At 29.9% G+C, this 16,972-nt stretch overlaps 1 protein-coding gene across 4 annotated transcripts in view; it reads left to right on the top strand.

The window, feature by feature from the left end:
* Naa35 (N-alpha-acetyltransferase 35) overlaps positions 1-15,621 on the top strand; it is a 39,866-nt gene extending 24,245 nt beyond the window's left edge. For all 4 annotated transcript variants that reach the window (XM_075359558.1, XM_075359556.1, XM_075359555.1 and 1 more), the window contains 5 exons: positions 2,412-2,552; positions 6,848-7,026; positions 11,666-11,882; positions 12,348-12,602; positions 14,017-15,621. In XM_075359558.1, the coding sequence (XP_075215673.1) occupies positions 2,412-2,552; positions 6,848-7,026; positions 11,666-11,882; positions 12,348-12,602; positions 14,017-14,157 (933 nt within the window). In that variant the 3' untranslated portion in view covers positions 14,158-15,621. The remainder of the gene's footprint in view (positions 1-2,411; positions 2,553-6,847; positions 7,027-11,665; positions 11,883-12,347; positions 12,603-14,016) is intronic.
* Positions 15,622-16,972: the final 1,351 nt, after the last annotated feature.

The following is a 16,972-nucleotide window of genomic DNA, read 5'->3' as shown; positions in this document are numbered from 1 at the left end:
TATTAGTCAAGTTACGTTGAGTTTATGATTAAACCATTAAATTTCTCAATTATCTTGTACTTATTGAAAATCCATCAATTAATGTGTAGACCTACCTATGTCTAAATTATTAAACTGTATTTTTTTCTTATTTTTACCTTCAGAAATTGTTGCTCTTTTTATCAGCGATGTCAAACTTTACTTCATATTCTACCGTATTATATGACATTTTTGGATGCTATCCAAAAATCCATTTATGGATACTGTCTGTAAATATCCATATGGATATTATCCATAGCTATATTTTATTTATACAGGGCGTTTCATAATGTTCTTAGGAGTTATAAAATTTCAGTACAAAAAAAATATTTCACTTACCTAAATGAAACTTGTACAAGGTGATGCAGGGACTCAAACAGTTTTTGTTAAAATCTATAAATGTTCAATATGTGCTCCTCTGGTGAAATGGCACACATCAACACGAAAGTCTAGCTCTTGCCAAACTCGTTCTAACATGTCATTTTCGATAGAGTTGATTGCATTGATTATGCGATCCTTTAGCTCAGCGATATCATGTGGCATTGGTGTGATAAACACCTTATCTTTCACATAACCCCAGAGAAAGTCCCCTGGTGATCTTTCCCATAACCCCTGGTGATCTTGGTGGCCACAGCATAATTAGTTGGTCTTCTTCAGACGCACGTCCTATCCAGTGCCGAGGTAATGTTGTGTTAAGGTACTGTCGAACCTCGTTATGAAAATGGGCAGGACAACCATCTTGCTGGAAAATGAAGTCGTTGAGTAGCTGAGGCATAAGCCATAATTGTAACATATCCAGGTATATCATGTCGGTTACTGTCGTTTCCATAAAAAAGAACGGCCCATACACTGCCTCACGAGAGATCGCACAAAAAACATTAACTTTCGGAGAATCCCGAATGTGTTTCACATAAGCATGTGGGTTTTCAGTTCCCCAAACTCACACGTTATGACGGTTTACTTTGCCGCTAATATGGAAAGTAGCTTCATCCCTGAAAATTATCTTGTTTAGAAAACCTTCATCTAACAACATCTTTTCCTGTAACTGTAAACAAAAATCGAGCCTACGTGTTTTATCTCCATCAGAAAGACACTGGATTAACTGAAGATGGTACGGTTTGCATAATAAATGTTTACAGAGAACTCTCCACACTGTTGTTTTTGGAATTCCTAATTCTCTGCCTGCAGCTGTCAAAATTGACTGCTGCAAATGAAACTTGCACACACACATTCGACATTGACTTCTGAGGTTGATGGACAACCAGTTGATTTTTGCTTGCATAAGCAACCGGTTTCACTGAATTGTTTATAACATGCACGAATTGAATTGTCACTTCGTGGCTCCTTATGAAATTTCAACCGAAACGCACGTTGCACAGAAATTACTGACTGACAAGTGAAATTCTAACACGCAAAATGATTTCTCGCTTCCCACGGCAGCCGTTTTCTCTACTGTCGATGCCTAGCGAGCAAATGGCTTACTAACTGCCTAGTATATGTGGAAAAAACTATTTGAAGTACACTTTCGTACAGTACTTGTTTTATTCTTATGAGTGAAATAGTTTTTTGTTAATGAATTTTTGAAACTCCAAAGAACATTATGAGACACTCTGTATATATATCTTATGGCTTATAAATATATTCTCATTATTGTTGTATGATTACTGTTTAAGTCAGTTTTCTGTAAAAGGATCTCAGTAAAAAGGATTTTAGGAATTTAGCATTCCATTTTATATATTAATAATTGATGTGGTGAATGTGTTTGTAACATTCCTTCTTTATAAAATGTTATGTAATATCTATCTACTTAATCGCTAGTTTTATAAGTAAGAGTGTGCATTATTGTCTTCTGATCAATCAGTTTCAAAGTAACCCATTTGCTTTATCTTCCTCTTGAGAATAGTCAACATTTGAGTAGTTCATCAAAATAATTCAAGAGTTGCCTTGTTCTTTTTTTTTTTACTTCATCATTTCTGTAACAATATGATTTTTTTTACAATGCTCTAGAAATTTCTTATGTTATTATTTTGTTTCCATTTGGTTTATTTCTTTCCTCATTTCTGCCTTTTCTTTCACTAAATTATCTTTTTCACATTTATCTTATTTTATTATTTCATTACAGTAATTAAAATATATCACTATGAAAAAATTTATCAAGTTTCATTAATATAGTAATATAGTAAATTAATATAAATTGTAAATTAATACAGTAAAAATGTAATGCTTTCAGAGAATCACTACAATCTGCTTTCTTTGAAAATATTGCATTTTTTATAAGTGTTCTTATATTGACTATATTTGGCTCTTAGTGTATTATTGTACTTATAAAAAAGTAATTCTTTCTGTGTAATAGTCCATGTTTGAAAAATCAATTAATATTTCTTTTTTTTCAGGCCAAAGAATATGTTGACAGTTTTCTTAATCGTTGTGTACGACCATTCAGCAACTTAATACAGTTGTGTGGTCATAACAGAGCAAGACAAAGAGATAAATTAGCACATCTTCTTGAAGATTTTGCTACATTACAAGATGAGGTCAGTTTTTTATTTTTTTATTTAGTATATTTAATCATGTCATAGTTTAACTTTTATATCAGATTGTGTATGTTGACAACTTGGATATTGTTTGCTTTTTACTTACATGTGTTAGTTTACTCTGGTGTATTTCTGTTTAGTTATCTAACTAAACAGTTTTATATACATAAATAACTAGAGTGAGTCAAAGTATCCCTCAACTACTTTAAAACCATTGTAGATAGAATAATATAACTTTCCAGATAAGGAGTCGGTCAACTAATTTACCTTTTGATAAAAGAAATAGAATTTCAACCCCCTTTTAAGGGAGGTGACTCAGAAGTTTTAACTCAAATATTTTAAATGGTAACACCATTTGTGTGATGTGAAACATCATTTTAAAGGTCTCTTTAAGACAAGAAAAATTGTATAAATAAAAAGTTGGTACGATGTCTGTATTGAAAATGGCAACAGCATAAATTTTGGATTTTGAAAATTACTAAATTTTTGAAGTTCAAATAAAATTAAATAAAAAGAAATTAAACTGAATTAAATTAAAATTTAATCCTAATTTAAATATATTTTAAAAGTTAAATTTTAATTTTTTAAAATTAAAAAAATTTTTTTCTTTAACACAAAAAATTTTTTGTGTTCCAATTTAATGATTAAAAAAATGTTGTCACCTAATCGTGGTAATCAGTTGATCATTAATGTTCTCTTAATATTGCAAAAATGAAGCTTGCTTCATTGTTGTGTAATATTCAATTTTTAGTGTTTCGTTACTATATACTGTTCATTCTAAGAAGGAGATATCACATAAACACACTACAGACGACAGAGCACTGTGGAACAGTATGCCTAAAAAATATTACATACTAAACTTACAATTTTTTGTAATTCCTCAAAAAAATTTGATACTCGCTTTACAATTAATTTATTTATTTAATTTAGTTATAACTTTTTAATTCCTTACAAAAATTTTTAATATAATAAAAGCTATGAAAACAATAATGTCCCAAACAGTAACTACCATATTTTTAAAAATAATTTAAAAGGTAAAATGTATAACTTTAAAAAACCTTACCACTTCAAAACGGTAAGAAAATTCCTTAGCTTGTTCTCTGTCAGTGTCCGACAAACAGTGGATTCCCTCCATTATATCTGATTATTCATCACTCCCAGAAATTGGTGTTGACAATCAATCATCTCTAACATTAATTATTAGTTCATCAACCACATCGAGCAAATTATCTAAGTCCCACATTTTCTTTTCTTCTTCTATAACATGCTTTACGCACTGTTTCTACTTATCAGTTGATACCTTGTTCATGCCTTTTTCAAGCAGGATTTTAATGTCTTTCATTTTATATGTATTATTATTTCAAACAACATAGCCTCTTCTTACTTGCTTCTACACTAACTCAATTGGATTAAGGTTACAGTGATAAGGAGAAGCCTTAACACCGTATGACCTTTCATTACAGCCAAATCATCGATTAAAAGTTTATTAAATTTCTCACAGTTGTGTTTTACATGTTCAAGGAGTTCTGCTTTTAAACCGTTTTCTCCAAAGTGGATATTTTTTGATTGCAGCCATAAAGCAGTTTCTTGTTTCCTCTATGAACTATTAGGAATATTTTCCAGTTTTACACTATGGTATGGAGCATACCATAATTAGTCCAATACTAATTTCAGGTAATAACAATACTTTTTCAAACCACTTCCTAAAAATATCTCCATGCATGTCATCGTGGTAGTTTACAGATTTTTGGATTCAAAAACGAGTAATTCCCCTTCTAAAAATTCATTTTCATCGCCAATATGTACCACAATTTTTCCTTTATTTTTTGAAGGTTGCAGGCCCCTGCGTAATCTTGATAGAAATGTTGTTTTTACTAATGTAACTGTCATATCAGGCCAAATTCTTGTAGTGGTGTGGCCTTCATTTACCCACGTCTGTTTTTAATAATAAAAGTTGATTTTTTTTTCTCAAAAAAAATATCAACTTTTTCGGAAAATTAAATTCTCTATAAGTTTATAATAAAATTTATGCATATATTAGTTATTTAACAAAATTATTGTACTTCAAACCTAAAAAACTTATTTTGGCACCAAATATAATTTCATTATTTTATTATTATCTGCTTTATGCTGGATATCTTGAGAACTACAGGAGATACAGTTCTGGGACCTGTTTTATTAGATTTTTTTGTTCAAAAGATAAAAGAAATCATCAAGTTCACCTCTTACATAACACTTTAAAAATTCAGTTTGACTCATTCACTACAGGAACTGAAATCTGGACAAAATTTTTCACTAGCCAAACTCGATAACAAAGTGTTTTTGGATATATTTTTATTTCAAGCTCTAGAATCAGCTTCCAAATTATTCCCCCTTTCCTCCTGAATCATTCTGTATTAAAGCATTTTGAAAGTATAGTTGGCATTATGAATTGGGGGTTCTATTCAAATCACTATAAATCATTTTTTTAATATAAAAAAAATCATGTAAATTGAAAATTGTAATACTTCTGAAAACTGTTTTTCCTTAAACAAGTTAACTTTTGAATGTATTAATAAAAATAATAATAGTGGTGTTTTAATCCATTTTTGGTTGATTCACTCTCACCAGATGTATTCAAAATAATTTTAAAAAATACAAAAAGAAAATAGTGTTTCACTTTTTTAAGATAATTTACTAAAGATTTATTTATTTATGAACCTTATATCTAATCTTGTCTTAGGATATTTATTTTAGAAATTAGTACAGGTTAAAGTTTTTTTTTTTAAATATTTGTTTCAAAAGTTATATATTAAGACAATTGAAGTAAAATTTAATGAAAGTTACTTGTTTTCGTACTAAGTAAGCAAAGCAATGTGTATCTAAAAAAATAAATATAATTAAAAGAATATACGACGGGGTACAAAAGAAAAAAATAATCTATTTAATTTTTTTTAAAGGCATTATCTAGAAAACATACCCTTCAAAATATTGCCCATTAAATGATATGCACTTGTTTGTCCCAACAGTTTTTTCACTGTTTGAAGCATTTTTTTATGTTTTTCTAAACCAATGCTGTTCAGTGCCTCCAATGATTTTTTGTTTTCTTCACTTCTATGTCCTGAAAACACTTTCCTATTAGGATTTTCTTCATTCTTAGGAATAAAAGGAAGTCACAGGGTGCAAGGTTGGGTGAGTAAGGAGAGTGAGAAATCATTATGATGCCAATTTTTGCCAAAAACTGGTTGATTTTCAATACTGTGTGGGCAGGCATTGTCATGAAGCAGCCAGTACTCTGATCACCACAATTCAGGTAATTTTTTCTCATTGTCTCACACAATCGCTTCAGTACTTGCAGATAGTAATGTTGGTTCATTGTGGTGCCCTGAGGATCAAATTCAACGTTATCGACTCATTGATGTTGAAAAAACAAACCATCATGAACTTCACATTCCATTTCAGTTGCCATGCTTTTTTTTAGTCTGGGCAGTGAAGCTGTTTTAGGCCAGTTTGTGCCTTTTCTTTCAATTCCTGGCGAACTTTCAAACGGTTCTCCCTGTGGTCATCAGAAAATAGTCATGGAATATACTTTGTCACAGTGCATCTCATGTTCAGATCTTCAGTTAGGATTCTTTAGCACAAACTTCAGGAAATTCCATTTATTTCCTCCAATTCATCATTTGTTCTGCAAAGATCATCGTGACATCATTTAAGCATTTTCATCTGTTATTGAGGGGTGACTCGAATGAGGTTTATCTTCAAGTGACATTTGGCACTTATGAAATAGGCAAACCACTCATAAATTCTCGCCTGGCTTAGAGCTTCCTCAATTCCTATTAGCTTCCCGAAGCATTGAAACTGTTTCTGCTGCTATTTTCTTCAACAGGAAACAGAATTTGATGTTCGTATATTGCTCCTTAAAGTTTGCTATCACAAGGTCGCCAAGAGTGTTGGAGGGTATAAGAGAACAGTCACTGTCTGCTGCGATGGTTTCTCATGAATGCTACCTGGCCAACTGAGCTGGGAAAGTTTCTTGTTAACGTACCTAGCAGGAGAGAGCAGCACTGCCAACCCGTGCCTACAGAAAATAATTCCCATTTATTTGAGTACTCTCCCCATATAATAACAATTGCTCCACTTTGGAATACAATGCTCATCACTTGAATGATTGTAGTGTAGTTTTTATGTGCTGTTAAATTTATTTTTTTAAAAAAAAGAAGAAATGGGGTTTGTTTATAATTTTGATTTGAATAATTACTCATTGAAAATAAATTGATAATTTCAGTTTGTAACATTGATTTTCTTATAATTTTCAGGCGGAACGTGTTGATGTATTTTTGCACAACTTATCACTGAAATCTGATACTCCTCGGGCTCATCTTGCTTGTTTTGGAACTTGGGTCTTGTATCATACACTTCGTATAATGATTATGTTTCTGTTATCTGGATTTGAGTTGGAATTATACAGTGCTCATGAATATCCTTACATATTCTGGTTAAGTATAATTGCTTATTTCACTTAGGATTGTTACAGAAATGGTGCATTGCAATTGGTCAAATGAATAACAAATTACTTCTTTATAATTGAAACAATTATGAGAATATTTCATGTACAGAAAAGGATTTATAATTTACTTTCTTTTTTTTACATGATCTTAAACTTAAGATCATATACATTGCACAAAAAATATACTGTAAACAAAGACATGATATATTTTATTAATACTCAATTGTAATGCATTCTTCTGGCAAAATTGTGCATGTGAATATCTGTACAGGTACAAGTACTAGGCAACAACTCAAATTAAATTTGTAATTCATTCTTAATTAGAGTTTACATAAATCTACAAGCTCTGTTTGCAAATTTGTCATTTACATTTGATTTTTAATTGTAGGCTGTTTATTAATAGATTCTAGATTTTCTTTTTAATTTAGTTATTTTTTATCATCCATTTGATAAACTATTAGAAGAAAAAAACTATGACTTTTTCTCTAATTCAATTACATAAATAAATAAATATCAGTTATTCCCAGAAGTAGTACTCCTCCATTAAAAATCACATGAACAATTTTGCTGTTGGCTTAACTACTTTATTTGCACCTATTGTGGTTGATTTATTTAAAATTTTTTAGGTTTCAGGCATATCATCAAAGAAAAGTGAGTGAGCAATTACTATGCATATGTATATGAATACGGCTATGTATACGTATCAAATATACTGAAAAAATTATTAAATAAACCTTGAAGCATGTCTTTTCATGTACCTATCTAAGGTAGAGAATTTATGTATATTACATATGATGCTATGTATGCATGCCTCACTTAGGTTTATACTATGTAACACAAAGTTCTCCCAGGACTTTCATAACCTATTCTACTCATGAAAATAATTTAAAAAGTTCATATAAACATATCTCCTAAAATTCTTTGTTTGCAAATTATGGCTAGTGAAAGATTTTGTTCAAATTTCAGATACCCTGTCATACTTAGATTTCTAGGACATTAATTAAGGGGCAGTATTAGTGATTTCTTATGGTTTTTGACCTGAAAAATCAAATAAGATAGTTCCCAGAACAGTATCTGCGATATTTTTTGGGAAATCTGGGGTGAAAACCAATAAATTACAGTAAAAACTCCTGTTTTGTATGTTTGACATACAGTAACTTTTTTAAATGGGTAATAAACAAATAAAGCATTTATACAAAACTTGTAGGTAATTTAATTCTGAACAAATGGTGTGTGAGATATATTGAATATAACAAAAAGGCAGAAAAATTCAAATTATATTTAGAAACTGTACATTACTACATTCGTCAGAAAAGTACTTATTTAATGTAAAAAATATAAATTATTTTTTGATAACGTGAAAAATGTGTAAAAACAAAATTTACTGTTAAAAATTGCTGTAAAAAAAAAAATTGGAAACATCATTACAATTGTAAATAAATAAAAATAATTTAAATAATTTTTTTGTTAATGACTTTTTAAATTATATTTCAATATTGCAATTATATTTATTTAATATATTATATTTCAAAGTTTGCAATAAAATAACAGCTGATCAACAATACACAATGCTGTATTAGTGTTGAAATCATTCTGTAAGGTACTTGAAGTATATCAGGTACTGTGAACTGTACTGTCATTAGCGAAGGTTTTCTGTGAATTTTGGTTTGAACATGATCAGTTTGCCATTAAAGTAATGCTGTTCTTATTTACAACAGAGGAATACATTGATATGTATTGATTTTGGGTGTGCGTATTGGTAATGCCACAGCTGCTGCAGTAGAATATGAAATACATTTTCCAAATTGTAGGATTCCAAATTCCAAAAAGTTACATCACGTTTTGCAATCTTTAGGAAACAGGTTCACTATCTAGTATTCGTACAAACGACGTACAAGCATCATATTGGACACGACGCTGTTATTGATGGAATTATTATTGATGCAGTCCGGGTGTCGGTCACGACATCATTCAAAATGGATCAGAGTTTCACATTCGATGGTTTAGAGGACACTTGAACTAAACAAGTTTTGTCCTTATCATAAACAGCCAGTTCAACATCTACACCCACGGTCTGCTTCGCTTGGAGTTCTGCAACTGGTGGAATACAAATTGACAACTCTACAAGTATGTTTTGATTACCAACTAGGCAAATTTCACTCAAGATGGTATCACCAACTTCCTAAATGAGTATACATAGACAAAAGTAAATCCTCATGATGTGGCAGAAGGCAATTTTCAACACCAATTTAGTATCAATGTATGGTGTGGCCTTCTTCATGATCAACTGTTTGGACCATTCATATTACATGGCCATATAAATGCTGAGGTCTACTTGCATTTTCTTAAAGAAGATATGCAGCAGCCGCTTGGAAATGTTCCATTATTGCTGAGACACAAAGTATCCTACCAGGACAATGGTGTGCCTCTCCACTTCTCTGTGCCGTTTTTACTTGCTTAAATTTTCATTTCCCTGGGAAATGGATTTGGTTGTAGAGGTTCACATTCCTGGCCACCAAGATCACCTAATCTACACCTTTAGATTTTTCTATCTGGGTGATATAAGAAAAATATTGTGTACAAAACAGAAATACATTCTTGTGAGGAATTAATTATCCGCATTATGGATGCAGTTTCTAAATAAAATTCGAATTTTTCTTCTTTTCTTTGTTTTATTCAATTTATCGTACACAATTTTATTCAGGAATAAATTCTCTACAAGCTCTGTTTAAACATTGTATGTGTTTATTACCTACTTAATAGTTCTTGTAGGCCAATTGTAGGGTTTTTTACCCCAATTTATTGGTTTTCATCCCAAATTTCTCAAAAACTACTGCAGATATGGTTATGGGACCTATTTTACTTGATTTTCAAGTCAAAGACCATAATAAATCACTAATTCTGCCCCTTAATTGTTATCCTAAAAATTTAATTATGACCTCATTTTACCAAGGTAGCTGAAATCCAAGCAAAATCTTTCACTAGCTGTATAAAGAAGAATTTCAGGACATATGTTTATATGTACTTTTTCCATTATTTTCATGAACAGAATAGATATGAAAGTCCTGGGAGACCTGGGAGAACTGGGAGATCTGGGAACCAGATCCCGCCTCACACCTCGCAGACGAACAGCATGTCTGAATGTATCGGAGGTTCCGGAACTGGGAGGCTCCTCGGAATAGCAGAAATATCTAGGAGACAGTAACTCTAATAGTACCCATCTTTGCACTTACACAACAGCATTAGGATGGAACTGTAAATTAAAAATGAAATATTTGCTTTCTCACAAAGGGAGTACAGAGAGAATTAAATAAAATGAACAACTCCTCTTTAAAAAGTGATTCAAAATTACTTTCTAGACAGTAAGTGTACATCCTACCCATAAATTTGTAGATAAGGCTGTCATTATCAGGATGGTCATAGTATAGTGATTTTGCAGTTAACTCAAATATACGTTATACAGTTTTTATCTTTCAGATATATATATGATTGGTTAAAGGTTTCCTTGAGAAAAACCCTCACCCATCTCAAGGGTGATGATTTTTTATTGTGCAGAAGTATCACTTAAAGTATAATAAACCATTCAGTTGAGTTCAAGTAAAGGAAAAGTGAGAGAATAATAGCAGCTCAGTAATGTAAACATTTATGTTATTGAAAATAATGAAGATGTTCTAGTCAAGGAGCTTACAGTACCATTGAAATGTTCAAGATAGTAGAAGAAAAAATAAGTACACGGATTAAATATCAGATTGTCAAAACATCTTAAATTGAAAGAAGTTAACAAAAATTTTAAACAATGGAACGAACCTCATTGGCATTCAGAAGGCTAGAATGATTAAATATGTTACATAAAATCTCATATTGTCTGAAATAAAATCAAAATGGATAGCTCTTCCAGAAATCATTCAATTCAAATATAAATAAATAATATATAATATAATGATGTTTTATCATTATACCACCCTTTTTTTAAAATGGGTGCTTCAAATTCAGAAATGAAATTAATTGTAATATTTTTGTACAGTGTAGTTCTTTAGCCACTTTTGTAAAGATAGATTTAAAAGATTATGTACAATTTCTTTAGTATAAGTAAAGTTTTGGTTGAATATTGTGTGATCCCATACACACTGATACAGTTAAAATATTTTATATTTTGATGGAAAAGTACCTATAATATAGTTATACAGGAGATACCAGAGAACCAGGAGATACACAGGTATCTAGAACCAGAGAATACAGGAGATACACAATTTCCATTGTGTATCTCCTGTATTCTCTGGTTGTGTCTTTTTATGGGACCAACTGATCAAAATTACTGTGTGAAGTTGAAATATAAAAAATACTGCTATTATTATGAACAATTATATATCTGAATAATTCCACATACTTTAATCCCAAGTTGTTTTTACTGTTCCTGTTTCATATTCACTTAATGAGAGTACAATTTATAATTTGTTGTAGCTCATGTTAAATCAATTCCAGATTATTTATTACTTAATGTGCTACCAGTTATAGAAGATATCATTTTGGTAAGTGTGCTATTAGATTGTACATCCTGTTGTTCTAATCCTTAAATTTTAAATTTACTGTTTTTTCCTTCTTAACTATAAGCGTTTGTTTTATACAGGTACTTGTATGAATTTCTTTATGGTTGGCTGACATCATCTTTGACTAGAGCTGATACTTTCTTATCGGAACAAGAGTTGGCTTCAGCTGGTAGTGAAGGGAGCAGCAAGAGTAGATCACAGAGAAGAGCAAAACCTAAAAAGAAGAGAATAAGACCGTATGCACGAGAAATAACATTGAATCAGGCACTTCAGAGTATGTGTGGGGGCTATTACAAGGTATTGGCACTAATTCACCGAGTTAGTTTAATTATATAATTAGACAGTTAAAACTTTTTTCTGATTCAATGCAGTCATGTGTTAAAACACTTTTTTGTAATATTTAGTTCCTTTATGAGTTCATGATGCAATTGATTATCTATATATAAAATTAAATCAAGACTTAACGAATAAAAGTCATCATTCTTATAAACTTTCTATTTAGTTATAGTTCCTTATTTGAATGAAATGTTAAACATATCCTCATAGTTAAATTCAAAATGAATTTTGTTTTGTTTGTCTACGCATTTTTTCTAACTTATAATTTTTATTTAAACCAAAGAGAACTATAACATTAGATGTGAACATTTATGAGAAAAGGGTGTTTAAAAAATGTTTATTGGAAACTAGATTTAATTTTATTCATAATCTTGTTTGTTTGAGAATTCAGTGGTTGTAAACAGTATTTGTTTTTTCTTTTCATAGGCAATGTTGGGGTTCAAGTTGGATGGTAAATTAAGATTGCCTCATCCAGAATTTGACTGTGAACGTGTTCGTTATGAGCACAGATTTGCTCCGTTTAATGGTCTTATGACCCCACCTCCTGTTCAGCACAGTGAATACCATGATATGGCAGCAGTTCTGCAACAGTCAGGTAGCACCAGTCTGTATCTTGCTGGTTGTAAACATTTTCACCAAGCAAGAGCATTTCTTGATACTATTTCATCACCGGATGGTGAGGTAATTACCAAATTAATTTATTATTTTTTTCTTTTTTTAAAATTAATTTAATATTTTTTCAGCAAAATCACCTATTCTTTTCTATTTATTGCATTAATTTGTTACATCAGATGTTACATATGCCATTATAGTATATTTCAGTACACAATGATTGATGTGATGGTTTCTTTTTTTAATACATTGATTTGCCAAACAATAATGTGTAGTTACAATTAAAATCTGATTATAGTGGTGTCAAAGAATTCAAAATGGTCGTTTAACTTTGGGAAAGAGTTAAGGGTTGCATGGTACCAAATCCAGGGAAAAATTTTGATGGTAGATGAAACCATTTCCCCATTTCTCAAGTCATTTTCAGTGAACATCACTTTTTAGATAAGCCCTTCTAATTTTGGAGTTCACCTTAATATTTCTGTGTTCAAACTCAGTTTATAAAACTGAACAAAATCAGTACAATGTTACACATATATTGATGTTTAATCTTAACATGATTTTTTTCACATTAGATGTGTTTTAGTTGATTTCCATTAAGAACCATAGATCTTTATCTCAGAACATAACCTTGAATCCAGGTTACATCAAAAAAAAGCTGGAATCTGAAGTGGCTTAATCAATGAAATTAACAAAAACAAATCAACGACATTAAATGATGCGGTTGTTTTTTATGTCATCAAAGCATATAGGACAATTTTCACATTCACTCAGCTCATATTCATAATTGTTGTAAAAATGTTTTGAATGGAACTACAAGACACAATCGCACGTCAGAAATGTTCGTAATAGTCAAACACATGCTTGATTGATTCATTTTGCAAACTTTTTTAATTCTCTTGAGTTCTTGATGTTGAAGAACATCCTGCCTGATCTCTCTTCATCTTTAACCAATTATAAAATCACTTTTAAACCATCTTCATGGTCACTGCACCATTGGCATAAATTAATTTTTACGTCTCTTCTGTTTTTGTTTAAGCAGTATATACAGTTTGATCTGTTGTTCATGATCTATCATTTACTACTTTTAAATATACCTTTTCTAAATTGTATTCCATACCCAATTGACTACAATGAACAAGTAGAAAATTGTCACAAGTCAATTAATGTTCATCATATTTCTTCCTTAATTGAAATTCCCTGCTTTCTGAATTGAGATTCATTGGATAGTGCTCAATAGCAGCATACACATATTTTTTTATCATATCTTGTATATATTTTTAATTACAGTTTAAATTTTATTACTCTTACAATTAACAGCACCAGCAGTTTTTATAAAAATATTACTTTAAACCCAATCTTAATAACTTGTTTTTTATAAAAATTAAAAAAAGCAAGTTGCAGAATATATTTTGAAATTTTATTAATTTATGAAAATTTTATGATTGCTTATTTATTGAAAGTTTTGTGAATGTTTTTTCTTTAGGTTCAAGACTTGCTTCGTGTAGCGAAAACTAACTTTGTTGTGTTAAAGTTGCTTGCTACTGGTCATAAAAAAGATTCCTTAAAGCAACCAGAATTTGATTTTTCAAGTCATCATCATTTTCCGATAATAAGGATTCATTAAATTTACTGTATTAATAATTTATGATTATCAATATGCATGTATAAATAAAAATTAATAAAGTTTAATTATTATTCCTGATTATTTGTTCAGTTGTGTCACTAATGAATATGTAATAATTTTTTTATTTTCTTTATGTGATTTTTTTGTTTAAAAAAAAGATGTTACTCTACAGGAAGTTATTTGGTACGTAAGAGTGATTAAATAACTGTTTAGTACATTTATTTACATTTTTTTTTTTAATTAGAATTTAATCACAGTTGTTAAAAATGGAAACAAAGAGCAGTATGGAAATTCTTCTACCATCACTTTTAATTCATTATTGTAACATTTAAGAATACATATTGAATAAATATCTATTAGGTAAAGCAGATAAATTTATTTGGCCATTTAATTGCATTTTTTAATTTCATTGTCAAATTTATATAACCTAATATTTAATAACAACAAGTATGATTATTAGAGTCAACAGTTTATAATTTAGTATAAAGTGGCATGCGTCTTGTGGATTAATTAAAACTAGCCATGAAACAAGCTGTACTGATATACCAAACCATGATATGAATCCTCACAGGTAAATAAGACATGAAAGAATGCTAAGGTTGAAGAATGAAAAACAATGTAGTTGAATAAATTCTGGTTACATATAAAAAGAATAAAAAACTGATTGATAAAAAAGGGGTGTTTCTTATATATGTCATATGATCTGGCTAAGAATTCAAGACAAGATTCATAACAGCCTAAATTCTGAAGTAATAAGAGTATACTATTGGAAAAATAGCTATACAGTGTGGAAAAAACAATTTAAAAAAAAATCTTTTGCTTAGAGGAAAATAAAATGCAGCACATGTCAAAAAATCCACCCATAGTTAGCATTCTCTTGTGATTATTGATAGGATTAATTTAATTAGTAATGTATGTTTCTGACAAAAACATAATTGAATTATTTGTTAACTTTCAATAAAAAAAAAATTGTATTTATTTCTACAACATTTAATGAATGAAGAATATTTGTCTACTAGATAGACTAAACAGATAGTCTTGTAATGATGCAGCTAGTATACCACTTTTAAACTGAAACTTTTTTTAAATTAACTTTTATACATCAAATGTCTATAGAAAAAAAATTATGTATTTTACCTTCATTAGTGAATTATTGTTAATATCTTTTAGAATTAAATTATTCTACATATATATAACATAACTATGAATATGTATTAATGAAATTTAATGAATGGTATGTAATCTTTTATAAACATTTTAGAATATTTATGTATTATAATGTAAATATTGCTTATAATAAAAACCAGTGTTACTTAATATGTAATAAACAAATATATCATTAACAAGAAATTTTCAAATTTCTGGATGTTGCACCCCCCATGGAGGTCGCCAAATTATCCTACAACTTTATAAGTACATTTATATGTACTCATGTAAAGAAAATAAATTAATGAGATGGTTGAATTTATTTTTCATTTAAAAATTTCCCCACATATGTGTATGTTAGAATCGCACAAAAGCAAATTGTTTACAAGTGATTAAGTAAGATTATAGGTTTAGAACACAGAAATTGACTTGACAGTGGTCCCACCCATCTGCGATCTTGTTCCTGTAAATTAGGTTGGTAAATAAATTTTTAATGTCTTCAGAGCAGTGTTATCGTAGAAAATGTGATTTCTACGTGACATATTTCTAATATGTCAAATTTTAAAATAATTTGAATAGAGGAAGAAATTACTGAATTTATAGTCCCAGAATTATTAAATAATTTCTCAACAATAAAAAAAAATCAAATAAAAATGGATTAATTTTGTTTCTAGAGAAACGTTGTTAATAAATTCTCATTCCTCTAAAAGGAGTTACAGATTACACATGTACAAATGCCTTTGTCACTGGAATGAATTTTAGTTGATTTTACAGAGGGCACTTCCCCTCTGATCCTGTTATTACGCCAAAAACAACACAAACAAGTTAGGCGAAGTTGAGGGGAAGGGTCAACCCCTCAACTCAAAACGTACGTTAGCATCAGGAGGGTACCTTTCAGCCAGGAACGGTATCTTTCCAGGGTAGGGAGATCTAGACACAGGGTCGCGAGATGGGCGAGTATCATACAAAAGTTACACTTACATGGTAGAATAAGTAGGAAGTCACACATAGGGTCAAATACATATCAAGTGTGTTTTAGCAGGAAGGAGTGGACGTTCCCTCACAATAATATTAATTTATGTTTTGTTTCGAGAAACAAAGACCAAAAACACAAAACATTTTTAAAGAAAATAATAAATCTGTACTAATGTATTAATTGGATTTACAACGGTAACTTTTAGAATAAGTGCTTTTCATTACTATTATTAAAAGAAAAAGTATGTGAAAATATATAAATGAAATAAATCTATAGTAAAATTACTAAGTAAATTGTAGGTAAAATTTATCTTATTCACTAGATACAATAAAAAGCTGAATATAAAAAATTATCTCCATTTATTCAAATAGTTCTATTTATTACTATAAACAATTACTCATGAAAAATACCTAGTTGATGTAGAATACATTTACGATTAGTGTATTACAAGCACTATCCTTTCACAGCTAAGCTTATATTTTCGTCTAGCGCTCTCTACAAATAACTATAGTACTAGGAATTTTTTTTTAAATTTGCAGAACTGATCAAATTTGACGCACCTGAATAGCTTAAGAACTATTATGAAAGATACCTATGCTTGTAATATTGCAGGCTGTGTGTAAATAACAAATATCATTTTAAACAGTATGTCCTAGAATCAAATATAAACCGAATATATCCCCCTCTAGTTCA

The sequence above is a fragment of the Lycorma delicatula genome, chromosome 3 (assembly GCF_047948215.1).
Source record: "Lycorma delicatula isolate Av1 chromosome 3, ASM4794821v1, whole genome shotgun sequence".
Classification (NCBI taxonomy): Eukaryota; Metazoa; Arthropoda; class Insecta; order Hemiptera; family Fulgoridae; genus Lycorma; species Lycorma delicatula.
Note: the sequence above shows the minus strand (reverse complement) of the source record. Positions and strands in the feature narration are given on the sequence as shown.